Below are 16,823 nucleotides of genomic sequence, written 5' to 3' on the forward strand. Positions count from 1 at the left end.
CTGTACTTTATAAAATCACTTTAGAGTCCTGTGCTGTAAAAGTATTTTTATTGAATTACATATGTCATTTGGCTATGCAGACAAAGAAGACACAGTAAGTCAGGCAGCTCCTCAAGATAACTCACTGCTTCCTTTTTGGCTGTGAGCTTGCCAGTTTCCTTCAGTTAGTCCCATACCTGTGTGGGAAAACTCAGATGCCTTAGGCTTTCCTACAAGCTGACTTCCTCTGCTATTGGAGCTCCTTCCGACTTTTCGCCACTTGCTCTTCTCTATTTCAGTATCTCACATTTTACTTTTTTCTTTCTTTCTTTCTTTCTTTTTTTTTTTTTTTTTTTTTTTTTGGTAATAAAGGGCATTTATTATATGTTATACCTTCCATGATTCAAGCAATGATGGATTGCTCAGCTGTTTTCATCAGGCTTGCATACACCTCTTTGGCACAGACTTCATAATGTGTGTGACTGATTTGCCTTCTGATCTCTTGCTGTCCTTCATTATTAACTTTTAAATATATGTGTAGATTGCTCTCCATGAGCTTGCCTTTCTCTCACTCCTGAAATTAGAGCTAGAACAGGAAAGTATTTAATTTTTTATTATTATATTTTTAATTTTATTTTTTTTTTCAGGCTTGAGAAATGGCATGTTGTAGTGCTTATCAGACTGTGATGTGGCTGGGCTGTTCTGCGTAGGGATTTTCCAAGACTCTTTAGGGGGATTGTGACCGCACCAAAGGTAATTTGATTTTTGAGTTTTTGAAATAATGCAACCTGTAAACCTCCACTGAACTTCGTGGTCTGCCTTTACCAGACCTTTGGGGAAGGCGTATTTCAATTACTGACTTTACAAGACCCAAAGTTTGGCAGTGAACACTGACACAGGTTTTATTTCTTGCTGTTTATTGTGTAATCATGCAAGTGTGAAATCTGAATTTCTGAATCTGCTCTCCCTGTGCAATCAGGTAGAGCCAGCTTTGCCGCTGAGTAAATTGAGCCAGGAGACAGACTGGCCCGCTCCCAGCGCCCAAACGGGTTTGTTTATTTAACACGGGACTTCTTTTCCTCACTAATGAATGGCTTTCAACCTGGGGCATCGCTAGAGCCCTCTCTTTAGGGCTGTGTGGGAAAGAGGACTCGCGCATCCCTCCCTGCTTCTCGCCACGACGCCAAGGGCCGCTCCCGGCGGCTGGTCCGGTCCGGTCCGGTCCGGCACTGGAGCGGGGCCGCGGGGCCGGCCAGCGCTCGCCTCCCCGCGCTCCCGCTGCGGCTCCCGGCGGGGCCCGGGCTGCGGGGGGCGGCCGCGCTCCGGCCGCTGCCGCGCGCCGCGCTCCCCCGGCGCTGCCCCGCCCCGGCGGGCAGCGGGCCAATGAGCGCCGCGGCCGCCGCCCCGCCGGCCAATGAGGGGGCGGCGGCGGGGCGGGCGCTGCCGGCCCCGGGGGGAGAGGCGGGCGCTGCGCTCCGCTCCGCTGCGCGGCCGCTCCGTGCCTCGCTCGCTGCAGCCCGGTGGCGGTGCGTCCCGAGCCGTCCGGCCGCCTTCCCTCCTTCCTATCTGACGGAGCTCTCGCCCTCCTCCTCCCGCCCGCTCCACGCGCCTCCGCGGCGGCGGGGCTCCAGCGCTGCTGAGCGTCAGGCGCGGCGGCGGCACCACCACCATGGCGGTGGAGGAAGAGGGGCTGCGGGTTTTCCAGAGCGTCAGGATTAAAATCGGTGAGAGCGCGGGGAAGCGGGCAGGGAGCTCCCGCTGGTGCGGAGCGCACCGAGCGCCCCTTCGCGCTGCTCTGCGTCCCGCCGGGGGAGCGCCGGGGGCGGCGGGGCGGGCGGTGCCCGCGGCCCGGGGGGGCTCCGCGGGGCGGGCGGTCGGTGCCTGAGAGGCGGCCGGTGCCGCGGGGACGGGCGGGCAGCGCCGTGCGTCCGGAAGGCGAGCGGCGCCGGCGGGAGTCCGGGCGGCGCGGGATATTCGGCCGATTTCGCGGGTTTTGTTGGGGTGTGGTTTTTTTTTGTTTTTTTTTTTTTTTTTTTTTTTTTTTTTTTTTTCTTCTTCTATTTTACTTTTTCATTTTTGTTGCTAAGCTACGCTCTAAAAGTTTGAAGGCGGTCACCGAGTCTCAGCGCTATGTGTCACTGGCAAAGCCGGTGTGAAGCCGGCCCAAAAGCGGCTGTGCAGGATCCGCTGTTTCAGCCCCTTCCCTCGGCGAAGGGGACAGGAGGGGCTGCTGTCGCTTCCTCACAGCTTCCTCCGAGTCGCGCTTTTGGAGATTCGCTCTTCTTGCTGTTGTGCGAGTTCCAAACCACATTGTTAGAAAGTAAGCGACAGATGTCAGCGAGCGGATTAAACTCTCCCTGGTCGAGTTCTGAGTGTGCCGGCTGGGAGGGAAATCCCTCGTTTCCGTAAGACAATCAGTCCCACATGCTGAGGGAGCGGTTCTCTCCCCGCCATGGGGCTCGGGGGCTGCGAGCTGCAGGGGAAGTGGCCAAGTTCAGCGCCGGGCTCACAGCGGTGGGTACCGAGGGCGTGTGGCTTCCTAATAAAGCTCTTGGAAAATCTCCCTTAGCGTTTCCCTTCGTTCGGAAGCAAATTTGCAGCCGCCAATTGGCGTGCGAGGTAAAACTGAAACGTGATATTACGTAGAAAATCTCATTATTGGATAGTGGCGTTAGCATTTCCAAGAGACCATTGCTAGGATCGTTTCCTCATTAATTGTCAACAGGTAGTTTAGTGATAGCAGGTTTTAAGAGTTAAAATTTTATCATCACTAAAAATTATGTGTTCATGTTCTCGTATGCATCCAGAAGAGAGATTCAGTAATACTACAGAGTATGGTCGGAGACTTGTTCTCTGTCTCTTTTCAAAGAGGGGAGGGGAAAATTAGAAAGGTCTTTTCACAAGGGAGAAATCCGCACACCGTGATATCGCCAGTTGTTTCTGTCTGGTGATTTTTAGTAAAAGGGCTAAGAACACATCTCGGACGTAGGATGATGACTTGTGGCTAAGGCATTTGTGTTTGATTAACTGGGTTTTTTTTTGAGAAGAAAACAGTGATAATCTTATATCTGAATGATTGAAGTAACGAGAGTGTGGGAATTTCTTTGAATTGTTGAAGAGATCGAAGACAATAACAGCAGCAAAAGTCTTGAGATGACTCTCATTATGTCGCGGACTAAAGTTAATCCTGCTGCTCACTTCAGCTATCGGATAGGAACCCCTGTCAGAGCGAACTATCTTATTACTGCAGAACTGCAGCAAGGATCCCCGCTGTTTTTTGGCCTGGCTAGCGAGAGGAGAAGCCGCGAGCATCCCGGCGCCTGGCTTGTGCCGTCGGAGCGGAAGGTGTTTCCCGGAGGATGTGGAGCACAATGCGCGGCGCTGCGCCGCCGTTCCGCCGCTGCCCGGCAGGGGGCGGAGCCGAGCGCTTCCGTCTGCCCGCGGCCGCGCAGCTTTCCGTGAGGGCCCCGCGGCTTTCCGCGCCCCTGTGCGGGAGTCACGCTGCTCTCTGGAGCTGAGCGCCTCTCGGGAGGCTTGTCAGAAAAACAGCGCCTGGCAGGATTGCTTGGATGGACCGAGAGAGTATTCTTAATCACACTGGCCTCCTAAAGCAGTCATGATCTTCTAGAATTTGTATATGGAAGCTTGCAGGCTCTCTGCGAAAAGTCCTGTGACTGGATCTGAGGGGAGGTCACAGACTCACAGGGTTGTTAGGGTTGGAAGGGATCTCTGGATATCATCTGCTGCAAACGCCCTGCCAAGGCAGGGTCACCTAGTATGGGTTATACAGGAAAGTGTCCAGGTGGGTTTTGAATGTCTCCAGAGAGGGAGACTCCATGACCTTTCTGGGCAGCCTGCTCCGGTGCTCTGCCACCTCAGTGTAAAGGAGTTCTTCCTCACATTGAGGTGGAACTTACTGTGTTTCTATTTATGGCCATTGCTCCTCATCCTGTTGCTGGGCACCACTGAAAAGATTGGAGGGGCGCTGCTTTCTTCAGCTATTCCCAGTAGTACATTTCTTTTAGTGGTTCCGTTCATGGGTATCTTGTAGTTTCCTTTCTTTTCTAGTGACAGGAGGATTTGAATCTTTCAATGGGTTAAGAGAAAAGTTATTTGAGGGCAAAAAGATAAGTAATTTTCTGTGTTGATTTGCTTTGATTTATCATGCTGCGGAAGTGGTCGGTTGTGTTCTTTGGGAGCTTGTTTCATAGCCAAGCTCTGACGGATCTCTGACTTTCTGTGTTTGATCTGATGTTTCCTTCTCTGTTGTACCTCTGCTAGCAAATCATCAGCTGGGACACTGATATACAGGTGTGCCTTAGAATAAATGGGATGAAATGCAGGGTTGATGCATTGAGGAATCGGTGCAGGCAGAGTGGACACCCATGTTGGCATGCCTCTCTTAGTGGGGATGCGGATGCGGTTGGGAGGCTCCTGGCTGTGCAAAACATCTGTAGCCTAGAGATGTTTGAATGCCCTAATGTCATGTACTGCTATGGCTGGCTTGTCCTGTATTTCCAAGGAGCTGCAGATAAATGAAGGCATTTTCTTCTGCTCGTGTAACTTGTTCTTTTGGGGCTGGTGGGCTGCATGGAATCAGCCACATTTAGCTAGGTGGGTAATTACATCCTGGATCTCCCATCTAAGTGCTTCCCTGTTCTGAGGAGTGTTATTTCTCGTCATGCTCGGATTTAGTTTGAGCCATCTGTCTCCTTTTGTGAAACTGTTGTAACAGTTGAGCTTAGTAGGAAGCTGTGTGTTTGCCTCACTCAGTTGAACTGACAGTGGTGTGGCACCTCCTGAAGATGTCTCGTGGAGATGCTGAAGTAGTGGAGCAGCGATATGAGCTCTGTCGATGTGTTAGGAGGCGTTGTTACTGTGCTACCTCTTGTCCAGTTTCTTTTGTGGTTAGTTGAATTGAAAGAAATTAATGCCTGGCAACTTCTGCCCATGTTGCAAGGATGTAATGTACAGTAGAAAGAAAAAAGTAGTACTTGTGTTAATGAATGTGCTGTTTAGATGTCTAGTTGAAATTGATTTATTTTGGCTTCCCATAACTGAAACTGTTGTACTTATGTCTTTTTTTTTTCCTTAATTGAAAATTATTTTTACCGGAATCCCTTATACATAAACAAAACAATGTGTCATGTAAGACTAAACAAACACTTCCTATAAGATTGCCGCTTTGAGGAAGTGTGCAGTGCTGATATTTCCATGAGTCAGTGTTTCAAAACCTGAAAGGAAACAACATAAGGCTCTATGGCTGATGATTGGCTGGAAAAACTACAAAGAGAGTCCTTCTGCTTGACAACATGACTTGTTGTACTGTTAATATTTAATAAATATGCTGTACTTAATTGCTACTTTTTTTACTCCTTAAATGGCATCAACTATTAAACTTTCAGTTGCAAAAATAAAAGCTCATGTTTAGGATTTCTGCTGTTGAAAGCTGTATGCTGGCTAGCAGAGAATCTGCTGCCAGCTTTTACTTTGTGAAATTGTTTATACTTGAAAAATCTAAAGAAACAGCTCATTTGTGAATTTTCACTTCAACAAGCTTTTCATATCCCTGAAATCTAGTACTTCAAGGCATTAGGCTCAGCTCCAAAATAGTATTTTTTCTAGCAGTAGTAGAGCTTGTTATATTTCTGGCTGATAGTTTGAAAGTAGTAATTGGGACAGGAGGATATTGCACACTGAGAGTTTACTGGGGCTGTAAGAGAATGAGGAGGACCCTTTGCTCATCGTTCTGTTGACCTAACAAATAATAACAATCCACGTGTGCACTGTGAGCACTTGTTGCAGTTTAAGACATTCATGAGCTTCTAAAGCTTTCCTTCATCATGTTTCAAAAGAGCCATTTTGTGGTTACAAGGTGTTGAGGTCTTAGTCTAAAATATGGGAATTCCAGCAGTATAAGCTATCCTTAGCACTAGATGTGATCAGAATCAGGAAGCAGTGAAATATTTGTGATAAAAGTTGCCTCCTACCTGATGTAGGTTGGTGCTTCACAGACAACTTACCCTGTTCTAAACTCACCACATTTTCTAGGAGCTGTAAGACCTTGTTTATGTCCAGTTGACAGAACGAGGATGGCTGGTCTGTAGATGTGCCATCTCTCTGCCTCTTATTCTCAGTGTGCCTTCTTTACTAATTCATGCAGAGCTGTGTAGTTTAAGACACTGTGAGAGCGGTTAAACTTCGTGAAATTGAGAGTCTTGGGTGAAGTCAGGCAGAGTGTTCATTTAAGTGCCAGTTTACTGGTGTTTAAGCAGGTCAATTGCCAAGGGAAGGTATTTGCAGGCTTCCACCATTAAACTTGGCACAGGGTAAATGTTTGAGATGTCTACATGTTTCCCAGGCTAAGAAGAAACTTTATCTTGTCTCTGACAAATTTAAGATCTCCCTTAAGTCTGATAATGCTAAGGTTGTTCAGGGAAATCCATTTTGACTTGAGAAGATGTCCCTTTTAATGTCTGCTGGGATTTAGTGCCTTAAGTGGTTACTTGTAGAAGTAATTACGACTAAATATGTTCATTGCATAATACTGTAAAAGGATTTATTTCCATTTAAATGGGGCAAAAGGTTGTGGAATAGATATTTTTAGAATGAACTTTTCCCAGGTACCTTTCTCTCTCTCTCACTATATATAAATGTATATATTAAAAAATGGAAAATTATTATTTAGGAAGTGTGAAATGCTTCTTATAAAGATAACATTTTTTTTCTGTGTTTCTAAGTTAGATGACCAAGAAAGAAAGAAAGAAAGAAAAGCTATTTGCATCTCACCCTGAATATATTCAAGACTTTGCAAGATCTTTTCTTCACATTAAAAAGTTAACAAGTACAACTTATACTGATGTTGCATAGGTAAAATAAAGTGGCAACTTAATGTCCTTATTGACTGGCTGTAGTAATAATAATTAAGGCTTGTGTCTCACAGGTCATGGAAGGTGCAGAATAAATTGTGCAGATTTGTCACTGCTGGTTCAGTATTTGAAATTGCTAGATTTGGTGGTGGTTGTGTTCTGACCAGCTTGTGTTCAGTGTGCTGAATGGAAGCGGTCTGGGACCAGTGCTGTTTCTAGAGGCAGAGTGCCATGGCTGTGTATGGACTGTCAAGAACAGCCGTGGCTGGAGCAAGAATGGAGACCCTATTTTCTGCAAGTGAGAGGAGAAAGCAGAGGTAGCAGTGGAAAATGCTGCAGTGAATGTAGTTTTGAAGAAACAGAAGATGCTTGTGTTTGAGGCTGCCAGCCTGATATCAAATTCCATAGCCTTACTTTCTTCTAAGTAGAGAGGGATTCATGTATGAGTGGAAGCCCATGTGTTTTGGTTTTTAGAGTTTGTAGAGGTAAATTCACAGGAGTGGATCTGTTAAACAGATCTGCTCAAGGCTTCTTGAGCAAATAAGCAAACTTGTTAGGTTTTTTGGTCTTCTGGAATTGGTACATTTGAAAAAACTGGTATTTAATCTGTCTCATGAGAAGTAAGGTGGGGTGGTTTTTGTGGTATTGTGTTTTTTGTTGTTGTTGTTTTTTTTTTTTTTTTTTTTTGTTTTGTTTTGTTTTGTTTTACTATTTCACTATCATTGGTTAAAACCAGTTTGGTTTGTAGTTCTGAAATTGGTTTGTAGTTCTGAAATTGCTCGGTTAGTTAGATGCCAGTTTTAGCTTCTCTTGCTCTGTTTTTATGTGTCTGTTCTGCCTGACGCTGTTCTTTGTTTTGCATATTGCTTCGTTTCTGTTTGATAGCTGCAGTCCAAAGCATGAAATCATGATACACTCACCCAAATTAGTACCTTGATGCTGCAGAGAAGGCAGGTCTTGTCTTTTCCCTGCTCATCTTGCTCCCAGCCATGAAGTGCTCTCTGCACACCTGCTGTTGACTGATGCTCCTCTGCTCACAGAAAAGAAAATCCAGTTCTATTTGCAAAGCAGAACCAAAGAGTGCAACTTCATTTTCTTTTCAGTTTTCTTCCATTTTAGTGAGCTGTGCACTCCAGTGGTTGTCAGAGGTGTTTCTGGACAAGTATCCAAGAGCTTGACTGGGAGTGTGCATGTGTGGGAAATCGGAGGGGACAGCAGGTTTTGTGTCTGGGTACTGGCAGCATCATGACACTGCCTGACTCTTTCTGTGCTCTTCAGTTCACTCCCTTTCCTTACTATAGATTTTCTTGATGGTGCTGTATTTGTTATCTGCAGTACACACCAGCTTCATCAGCTGCTCTGGAGAACAGATGTTAAAAACTCCAGTGAGAACGGCAAGAGGGTTACCTGACAAACTGATGTATCTGTATCACTGACCTTCCACTTGAGAACTACTTGAATCTCACACTCAGTTCAGGAGCCTTAGCTGTTTATGAGAGTTTAGGTGTTTTAGTTGGTATTCATTAATAGTCACACATGCTGCCCCATTTCTTTATCACACACTTGTCTTTTAATGCTGAGGCATCTAATGTTGGTTATTGTATTTATGCTTAACAGAACTCCTTCTCCCCTTTCTCTGCATCAAAGCAAGATTTCTACTTATGGAGTTGTCAAACGCTCTGTTCTATCATATGAAGTCATTTGTTGCACTGATGCTCCCATTTAAGGAAGACCTCATGTAAACACTGCACAATGTTGCCTACACCAATATTAGAAAATACAATTAAAAAACCTCATCAAAAATACCTTTGATAATATTAATCAGATTAAAATTTTCCCTATCCCTTCTCACTGACTGATCTCCATTACAGAAGTGTAAATTAGGAATAATTCTGTTAAAGCCAGTATTTGTACTTCTGTGAGAGTCAAATTAAGTCTTTGATTATCTTATGTGGCAATTTTTTTTCTTGGAGGAGGTAGGGGGGAAAGGATAGGTAAAATTCACTTTGCGTCATTAAGGAGTACTTAATACCTCTCATGTTGTTAAAATTCACTTTGCAAACAGATGTATTTGGAGAATAAATCTTCCAGCTAGCTCTTGTGACAGCAAGAAGCCTAGAATAAAATCAGAGGCTTGTAGACTTGGCTGCATACTGTAAAAGATGTCAATATCAGACAGTTGCATTGTTCATACTGATCTGACCAACAAACGTTCAGCCAAATATGTCAAAGAAAAATTAATGTGTGTGTGCCAGTGGAATATTAATGCTTCTGGGGAACAAGTCACCTAAGGCTTATATTAATAGTCAAAATATGCATTAGTAAGTCTTAATGCTGTGCTTTTAAACTTTCTAGTTACTGGAGATTTATGTATTTTGTGGTTACACCAAGGAAGAACTCAAGCTTGGAGTTAATAACAGGTTATATTTTATTAAACTGAAAAGAGCTGATTGTGGACTTGGTCATTCTACCCTCCTGATTTTACTGACATTTGCTAAACCTTATGAAGTGTTTGTTCTTTAGCGGTATCTGATTTCTTCAACGCAGTGGACTGGTGACTGAATTTAGGATCCAAATAAAAGCTTTGTTTTGGAGTGAAAACCAAACAAATCTAACTTCCTTCCTCTCCCATCCTAACCTCTGCCAAGGGGAAAGGAACTTCCCTGAAACTTCACATGTTGTTTTCCTCCTATAGAAGACTTTCTGGGTGAAAGTTTTGCAAAATGAAATGTAAAGCTTCAACGTTAGGAAGAACTGGAATATTTTTGCCCTGTTTTCCTTTCTCAGATTTTAATGGATCATTGCCAGCTGTAAAACACTTCATATATTCAGTGGAAAGTTTGAGGTCTTTGAGGTTGGTTCTGCCTGAAAGGGAAAAAATAGTGTATCTGTTTTTTGAAATCTGTTGAGTTGTATCTGTATTTTTGAAGTCTGTTGAGGAAGGAACACAAACGTTGATGACTTCTGAGGCTTCTGATTAATGTTTCTGCTGTTCAGTTTTCATTCCAGACCTCTGAAGTATTACAGTTTTTTTCTACTTCTCTAGAGACTTGTGCATTTGCCTGTTATTACCTCTCAGGGAGCACTGGGGCAAAACGAAGGTCCCTTCATTAGCCCAACAACTGAATCTTGCTGTTCCCTGTTGCTGGGCTGTAGAGCTCTGACTGCATTGCCACTGACTGAAATGGGTTAGTGTGATGTGATGGTAAGAGGCTTTCACTTATTTAAGAACAACTGGTAGGTTTGAACAGGTAGCATTTGATGCACTGTTTAGTTTGCATAACTGTTAATGCACTTTTATACGCTGCTAGTAGCTGGATGAACATTAGATGAAGTGTCTCAGTTCTTCCATGTGCAACAAATGAATGAAAGGTCTTGAAGCTGGGAAGAACACCTATTTCCGTGATGAGGGGAAGAGAGGGACACACAGAGCTGTGTTCCATAAGATGCGTGCTTAAACTTTCTTTTCGTACGTTACGGTGACTTTGGGAGGAAATGCACTTGTCTGTTTGTCTCTAAACTTGTTACTAAGAGATTTCAAAATCCATTTAGAAGAAGTTTGCATTGAAAAGCCCGAGTTCGTGTTTCGTAAAAAGGGAAGATGAAACACTGGAGATGTTGTGTTACGTGGGGAGCCGAAGGGTGTTTGTACTTGCGAAGGAGTTTTATTTCCAGGATTTTTAATCTGGAGTGGGTTTTTTTGTTTTTATTTATAGATATAGGAATAAAAATCTTAAGTGACTGATATTTTTTTTATAGCAATTTGCAAATTTAAATTCTGTCCAGTTCCAGTTGCATGGAAGGCATGTAGTATAAATCAACTTTACTGTTTTTTAAATTTTCCTTTCTTTTGAGTTTCATTCAGCTTTAATATTCAAAGTATTGGGAAATGGACAACTTGAAATACTGTATTTTCAGTTGTGCTTCTGTTATGACTTTATACAGATTTCTTATGTTTAAAAAAAGCAACTAAAAAAAGCAGATGAACTGGTGGCTGAGTTTTAAACTTCTTTAAAATAGTTGGGAGGGGAAGAAGTTTATTTTTATTACTGTTTCCAATTCCTTCTAAAAATATTTCTATTTACAAATTGTTTACAGCTACTTACTTTTGTTCAAGAACTCTAGAAGAAAACAGTTAGTTAGTGGTAGCTTTTTACAAGGCTACAGTTGATTCTTGCTTGTATTTCCCAGCTGGTGTTAGAGTACATCTGGAATCTATGAAATTCCTTTCTTTGTTCCTCATTTCCTGTTTCATTGAGTACTACAGTGCAACATTCTGAAAGCTGTTTCTCTTAGCATCTTCTAAGATGTGCATTTTAAACCAATTGGTGAGTTCTTAAAGGTAGTTTTATGTGTTCGTGTTTAGCAATGTAATTGTACAGTGAAATTGAACTGTATTATGAAACTTTTCAGATGCTTTGTTGTCGCATTTCAGCGAAAAATAGTTTTGTTGATTTATCTGGCTGTCGTTCAGCTTGTAGAATTGTAGGAAGGAGGGTGGTAGAAATAGAAGAAAAATCTGGTAGATAGTACAAAAGCTGCCTTTCTTAGTTCCTCCCTCCCTCCCTCTCTCCCTCCCCCTGCCCAGGAACAATCACCAGTTTGTAATGGAAAATTAGATCTATTTTGCAGGAGACACAGGGTGTGACATCCTACAGTGGCTTTTCAATTCTGGTTTGAAAGGCTGGTGACTGCTATAGAACACAGCCTTGGAAAATTGAGCTCTGACGCTGTGGCGCAATGTGAGAGTTGTGTGTGTCTAAAACAAACCCAGTCCTCCAAAACAGCCACATTTACGTTAAATGTACTGGTTGGGATTGCATTCTTGCAGGTAATTCATAGTCAGTAAAAAAGAGAGGGGATGCAGTTGTCTAACAGAATTGCTCTCATTTTTTTGCAAGTAGTTGTTCTGTTCTTCCTGAAAAAAAATGTGCTTTTATGAATACTTTACAGATCTGAGTAGCTGCCTGCCCCAAGTTTTCCAAAACAAATGCAAGTTCTTCATAGTCCAGTGGTGTGCTCTTCTGCTGTTGCCATTTGTGTGCTGTTTCTGAGATTGCAGCTTTCGTTCTTTGTGCTGTCACTAGACATGAAAACTCTGTAGTGGTACAATATATGTTTAAAAACTTCTTCACAGAGCACCTGCTCATAAGATGAGACTCGCATTTGAAGCGTTGTTTTTTCTCTTTATAAATGCACTTGCTGTTTTCCCTTCCATTTTTGATTTGTAGAATATCTCTGAAATGGCAGCCTTTGCTCTCATGGAGAACAATACTGAGGAAATATTTCTCTTATTTTTAGCTGCTTTTAATACATTACAGCAGAGATATAAGCAAGGAATGTTAGCACTGAGACCTGTCACTCCTCTACAGATCTGGTTGGTAGTTTCTTGTCTTCCTTTGATTTTTTTTTTTTTTCCCAAATGCCCCTGACAGCAGATGTATAATTGATTACATGGAATAGGTTGTGCATGGAGGTAGTTGCACATTATATTTTTTCTATATATTATAAGGAGCTGAAGGAGGAGCTTCTTGTTTCCCACAAGAATAGTGACAGAATTGTGAAACTCCAGCAGTTGTATCTTTCAGCATTCTGGGTTCAGAACCATTTTTAAGGTTCTCACATCTTCTGCACTTACATAAAAGTAACCATACTGCTCAGTGTGACTGAGAATTTGGTAAACCCAGAAGCCATTTTTCTCAGTAGGTGATTATTGTTTCTGTTAAACTGTGTTATGCCCTGTTGCAGGGATGCAGTAAAGGTCCTAGGAAACTTGCATCTGCTCTGCTCAAGTCAGAGGAGCTGTGCTCCTGTAAATTTTGTGCACTGTTGTAGCTGTCAGTGAGGTCCTCATCTTGATCTATGCAAATTCTCAGTAGCCTAGACCAAGTCTGGTCCTAAAGACTTCCTTCAGATTACTTATCCCTGCAGCACTGGTTCATTGACCTATTAGTTCAGTTCCTCAAATGATAAGTTGTGTTTTACCTCCAGGAACATAATGTTCAGGTTCTGAGTTTTGTGTAGAATATTCCCTGGTAGATAAGAGAAAGGACTTTAGAAAAAGAGAAAGCTATTTCTGCAAGTGTTCTGTGGCCCATTCCTCTTTATAAATTTGTAGTCGCATTTACAGTGTAGATATTTCATGTTTAAGACTTTGGCTGATGTGGCATAAGGTTCAAATTTCAGATTGTTAAGATGCCTGAAGTACCACATTTGTGTTCTATTAGCATTTCTTGCCCAAAGTGTAAGGTAAGAGTTGACCAGTGCTACTCTTACTTCTGTAAATATTTGTCTTACCCTGTGTGTTTGTAGATTGTTCCACATAATTAATTTTGCTGCATGCTGGGGGCCAGCAGTTCTTGGATGCCTCTACTTGACCACTGTAAACACCGGAGTTCCAACTAACAGGAGCTCCAGGTAGTTGCTGCAGAATAGGTTTAGGTGCTTCAGAGATGATGATGGCTCAGAAAGGAGGTTGTGGTCAATGGTCATAAATTCAGCCCTGTTTAAAGCTAGGGGAACTGTTAGTGTCCCTTCCCTCCCCTGCTGATGTGACAAGCCAGCCTCTGTGCTCTGCAATGGGCTTCAGGAAATTTGTGTTGCATGTTAGAATTGGAACTAGATTTCAAGATAGTGTGCCTCTCCCTACTCCCTCATGGCTTTTTATTTTTTAGGGCTGCTAAGCAAAATTGCCTGAGAGGGCGGAAAAAAGCTAGTTTTTATTCAGACCAATACTTCTGCCTGTCTGTTTCTGAATGGTGATCCTGTGATTTTTGACAGGGAATAAAAAGTGCCTGGGGGAATTTGGAATGTTGCAACAGAGCAAAATTGTTTCAGTAAAAATGAAACTCTAACAGGCTGATAGTGTGTTTTGACACCTGATTCTGTGACAGTATTCCAGAAAGTTGTGAAAGTGGGAAAAAAAATGAGCTGAATTACTTTTAAAGCCAGCTTTAGTATTAAATGTAACCAGTCCCTGTAACAGTGTAGTGGAAAATGTTGTCCTTAGTAAAGTTTTCTGATAACACCTGGAGATTGTTGGTGCCCTGCTTCTGGTAATGGGAATTGGTAATCTAGTCCTGGAAGTAGCTTGTACTGCATGCTCTTGAATATGGGCTTCACTTTCTTGTGCAGAGTGAATCTCTGGAATTTAAAGTGAATTTTTCTCGTGGTCTGGTGGAATCTTATCCAGGTTTAGTTTTACTGTGTCGAACTCTTTTTAATGTTTGGTGGCTGTTTGAGCTATAACCAGAAGTACCAGATGCTTGTAAGGTGGGGTGTCTATTTCAGCACTACCATACAAGCTGCATTGGGAAACATATAGGAGCAAGTTCTGTGCTTAACAGACCATGCACAGTGGCAGAATGAAACGGGGTCAGGCATGAATATCTTATCCAGGAAGGGCTTAGAACCAAATAAGAGCTTACATGTGTGTGAATTAGCGCCAGGCTGCAGATATGCCAAAACTCCTCTGGCCTTGCATGGGGTTAACTCAGTGCTACAAAATGTGATGTGAAAAATCTGCTACTTGTGGGGTGGGAAAACACTGGCTATGGGGCTAGATTCCCTATTGCTCTCCCGAACCCCACAGTACGGGATGTGGACAGGGGCTCCTACCTACTTCCTTCGGAGTATGGAGTCAGCAGCAAGGCAGGACCTTGTAGCTGTGCCTTAAATACAGGAATTTGGTTCCCTTTGTACTTCTGGAGGAGGCAGTGATGGTGATTTGTCAGTGCTTTTGTTGTAGGTATAACTTCTGGTGTCTTCAGTGTCATGGTGAAAGTATTTTGCAGTGTATGCATCTCTAGGGTATCAGCCTGCAGGAGATAGGATTGGGATGTTTCTCTTGGGGTATGTTGGGTTTTGACAGAGGCAAAGCACAGTGCACTTTGATCTAGTGCAGATATTATGTGCATTTATTTGATTTTTTTTTCTTGTCATTTTGCCATTGTTTGGACATAGATGCTTGCGCTTTTTAAAATTATTTATTTTATTTTATTTTTCCTTACAAAGTGTTTGTTGCTTCTCTGACTTCTGTGGTACACCTGAAACCAGCTGTGCTGGAGTACTGAGCCTTCACAGCTGCAGGGGAACAGGTGTGGGAAGGATGAGCCATAGCTCAGCCACTGTGTGTGAGGTGTTTTGTTGTGTTTTTTTATTTTATTTATTTTTTTTTTTTTTTGCTTCGCATTGCTTTCTGTTTGTTGAATGATAGTTTTCTTTTGGGAACATGAGATTAGCACTGAAATAGGCCAGCATAGGATGAAGATGACGACATTATAAAGCTTCTAAGCATGATTTTGAGCCAATGGGTTAGCTTTACTTTAATCAGGATTTAAAAACTTTTTTTTCAACAATCATTCAAGTAAAATCTTTGGAACAAAATAGCTTGATATCAAGAGTATGTTCAAGTATTTCTTTTGAGGTATGGAGCACTTAGTTGGATGTTGATGGGGACTAACGTGAGTTCTGTTGTAGGGCTGTGATTGAGAGTATTCTGGGGGGGAAGGGAAGGAGACTGAGACTTCTGTAAATTAAAACTAACTCAAAAGGATGCTGCTCTACATCTTCTGTGGCATTAGTGATACCTCTGAAAGGTCTTTAGTTATACCCAGGCTTCAGAATCATCTCAGGAGTTATGGCTTAGCTGTGGACAGTGTAATCACAGTGATACAAAATTGGTTTGTACTCTTGTAATAATCCAGATTGGGTGGTTCAGCCCCAAATCGTCAAGATATAAGAGAGTAGGTTTGACCTGGCCCACTTAATTCATTTTACAGTCTCCTCAGGTGTAATTCTTTAAGTTCATTAATTGCCTAATTAGCCTTAATGATAAATGAGTTTTTATGCTAATCATTTGAAAGCCTGATTTAGGAAAACCACTGAAACACGTACCTGCTGTTCTGCCTGTAAAACAGCCTGGATATTTGTCTCACTGTGACATTATGACATCAGACATATGTCTTCATTCATGTTCCTGGCAGCTGGAAGCAGTGTCTAAAAGGCTTGTATTGTTTACCCGTGTCTGCTAAGCCCCATGAGCTTCCAGAGTCAAACCCTTGAAACTGAGGGTTACCATCATGAGGGTTGTTCGCTGTAATCTTGAGCCCCTTTGTGTGCGCAACATTCTTACCTTTAAAAAGCAAAATACTGTATTGCTTTCAGCCCATGGGATGGGTGGTACTTGTGTAATGAGTAATTATTTTATTATTATTAATTTACTATTATTATCATTGCCATCATCTATATTCTGTTCTTGTAGTAGAATACCTGGTTTTCTGCCCATATATTTAGTTCAAATTCTGGCATTGTTGAGCTCTCTTGCTGCTTTCCTTACTGTAGAGTGGAATCTTTAATCATTGAGCCTTTTTCAAGGTAGAGTTGACTCTTTTAAGTAGGGGACAGGATAGAAAAACGGTTATTTACCAGTCATGGTGCCAATTTCCAGGTAATTCCAATTAATTTTTCTGGAAGGCAATTTTGTTGAAGTGCTAAGGATTTTGGACCTGAATACATATCCGGCCATTGTTTTTCCATTGTGACAATCTTCTTTCTTCCTGCTTACTTCATTTGTGATGTACCTTCCCCCGCTGAGATGCAGAGTGCAGGTGCTTCATAAGCACCTCTCCCAGCTATATGCAGAGATGGAATCAACTGGCTTTGGCTAAGCAGTGCCCAGAGTGATGAGAGAGCCCTGCCAGGGGAGAGGACAGGAGAGGACAAGCAGGATTCTGTTTCTCAGCCTAGCCAAGTCTTGCTTCCTTCCTTTCAAGATCCTGTTCTTGTCAATCTGCACTTGGAGTCAAATGCCTTCTGCGTCTTCTTGACATGATAGAGCTTTTGCAGTGAAAGTCCTGCCTGGCATAACGAGTTTGGGAGAAATAAAATGCAGTACTAGAGCAAGTATTTCTTACAAGGACCAGAACAGATGCTGACTTCTGTTCTCTGGGATTTTGGGGGATTTTGATTGAGTTA

The 16,823-nt window shown here is 42.7% G+C and overlaps 1 protein-coding gene across 2 annotated transcripts in view; it reads left to right on the forward strand.

The window, feature by feature from the left end:
* Nucleotides 1-1,466: 1,466 nt before the first annotated feature.
* RASA3 (RAS p21 protein activator 3) overlaps nt 1,467-16,823 on the forward strand; it is a 131,512-nt gene continuing 116,155 nt past the window's right edge. The window contains exon 1 of one of the 2 annotated variants that reach the window (XM_040054848.2): nt 1,467-1,703. In XM_040054848.2, the coding sequence (XP_039910782.1) occupies nt 1,649-1,703 (55 nt within the window). In that variant the 5' untranslated portion in view covers nt 1,467-1,648. The remainder of the gene's footprint in view (nt 1,704-16,823) is intronic. The other variant, XM_040054847.2, reaches the window with a different exon arrangement.

The sequence above is a fragment of the Hirundo rustica genome, chromosome 2 (assembly GCF_015227805.2).
Source record: "Hirundo rustica isolate bHirRus1 chromosome 2, bHirRus1.pri.v3, whole genome shotgun sequence".
Classification (NCBI taxonomy): domain Eukaryota; kingdom Metazoa; phylum Chordata; class Aves; order Passeriformes; family Hirundinidae; genus Hirundo; species Hirundo rustica.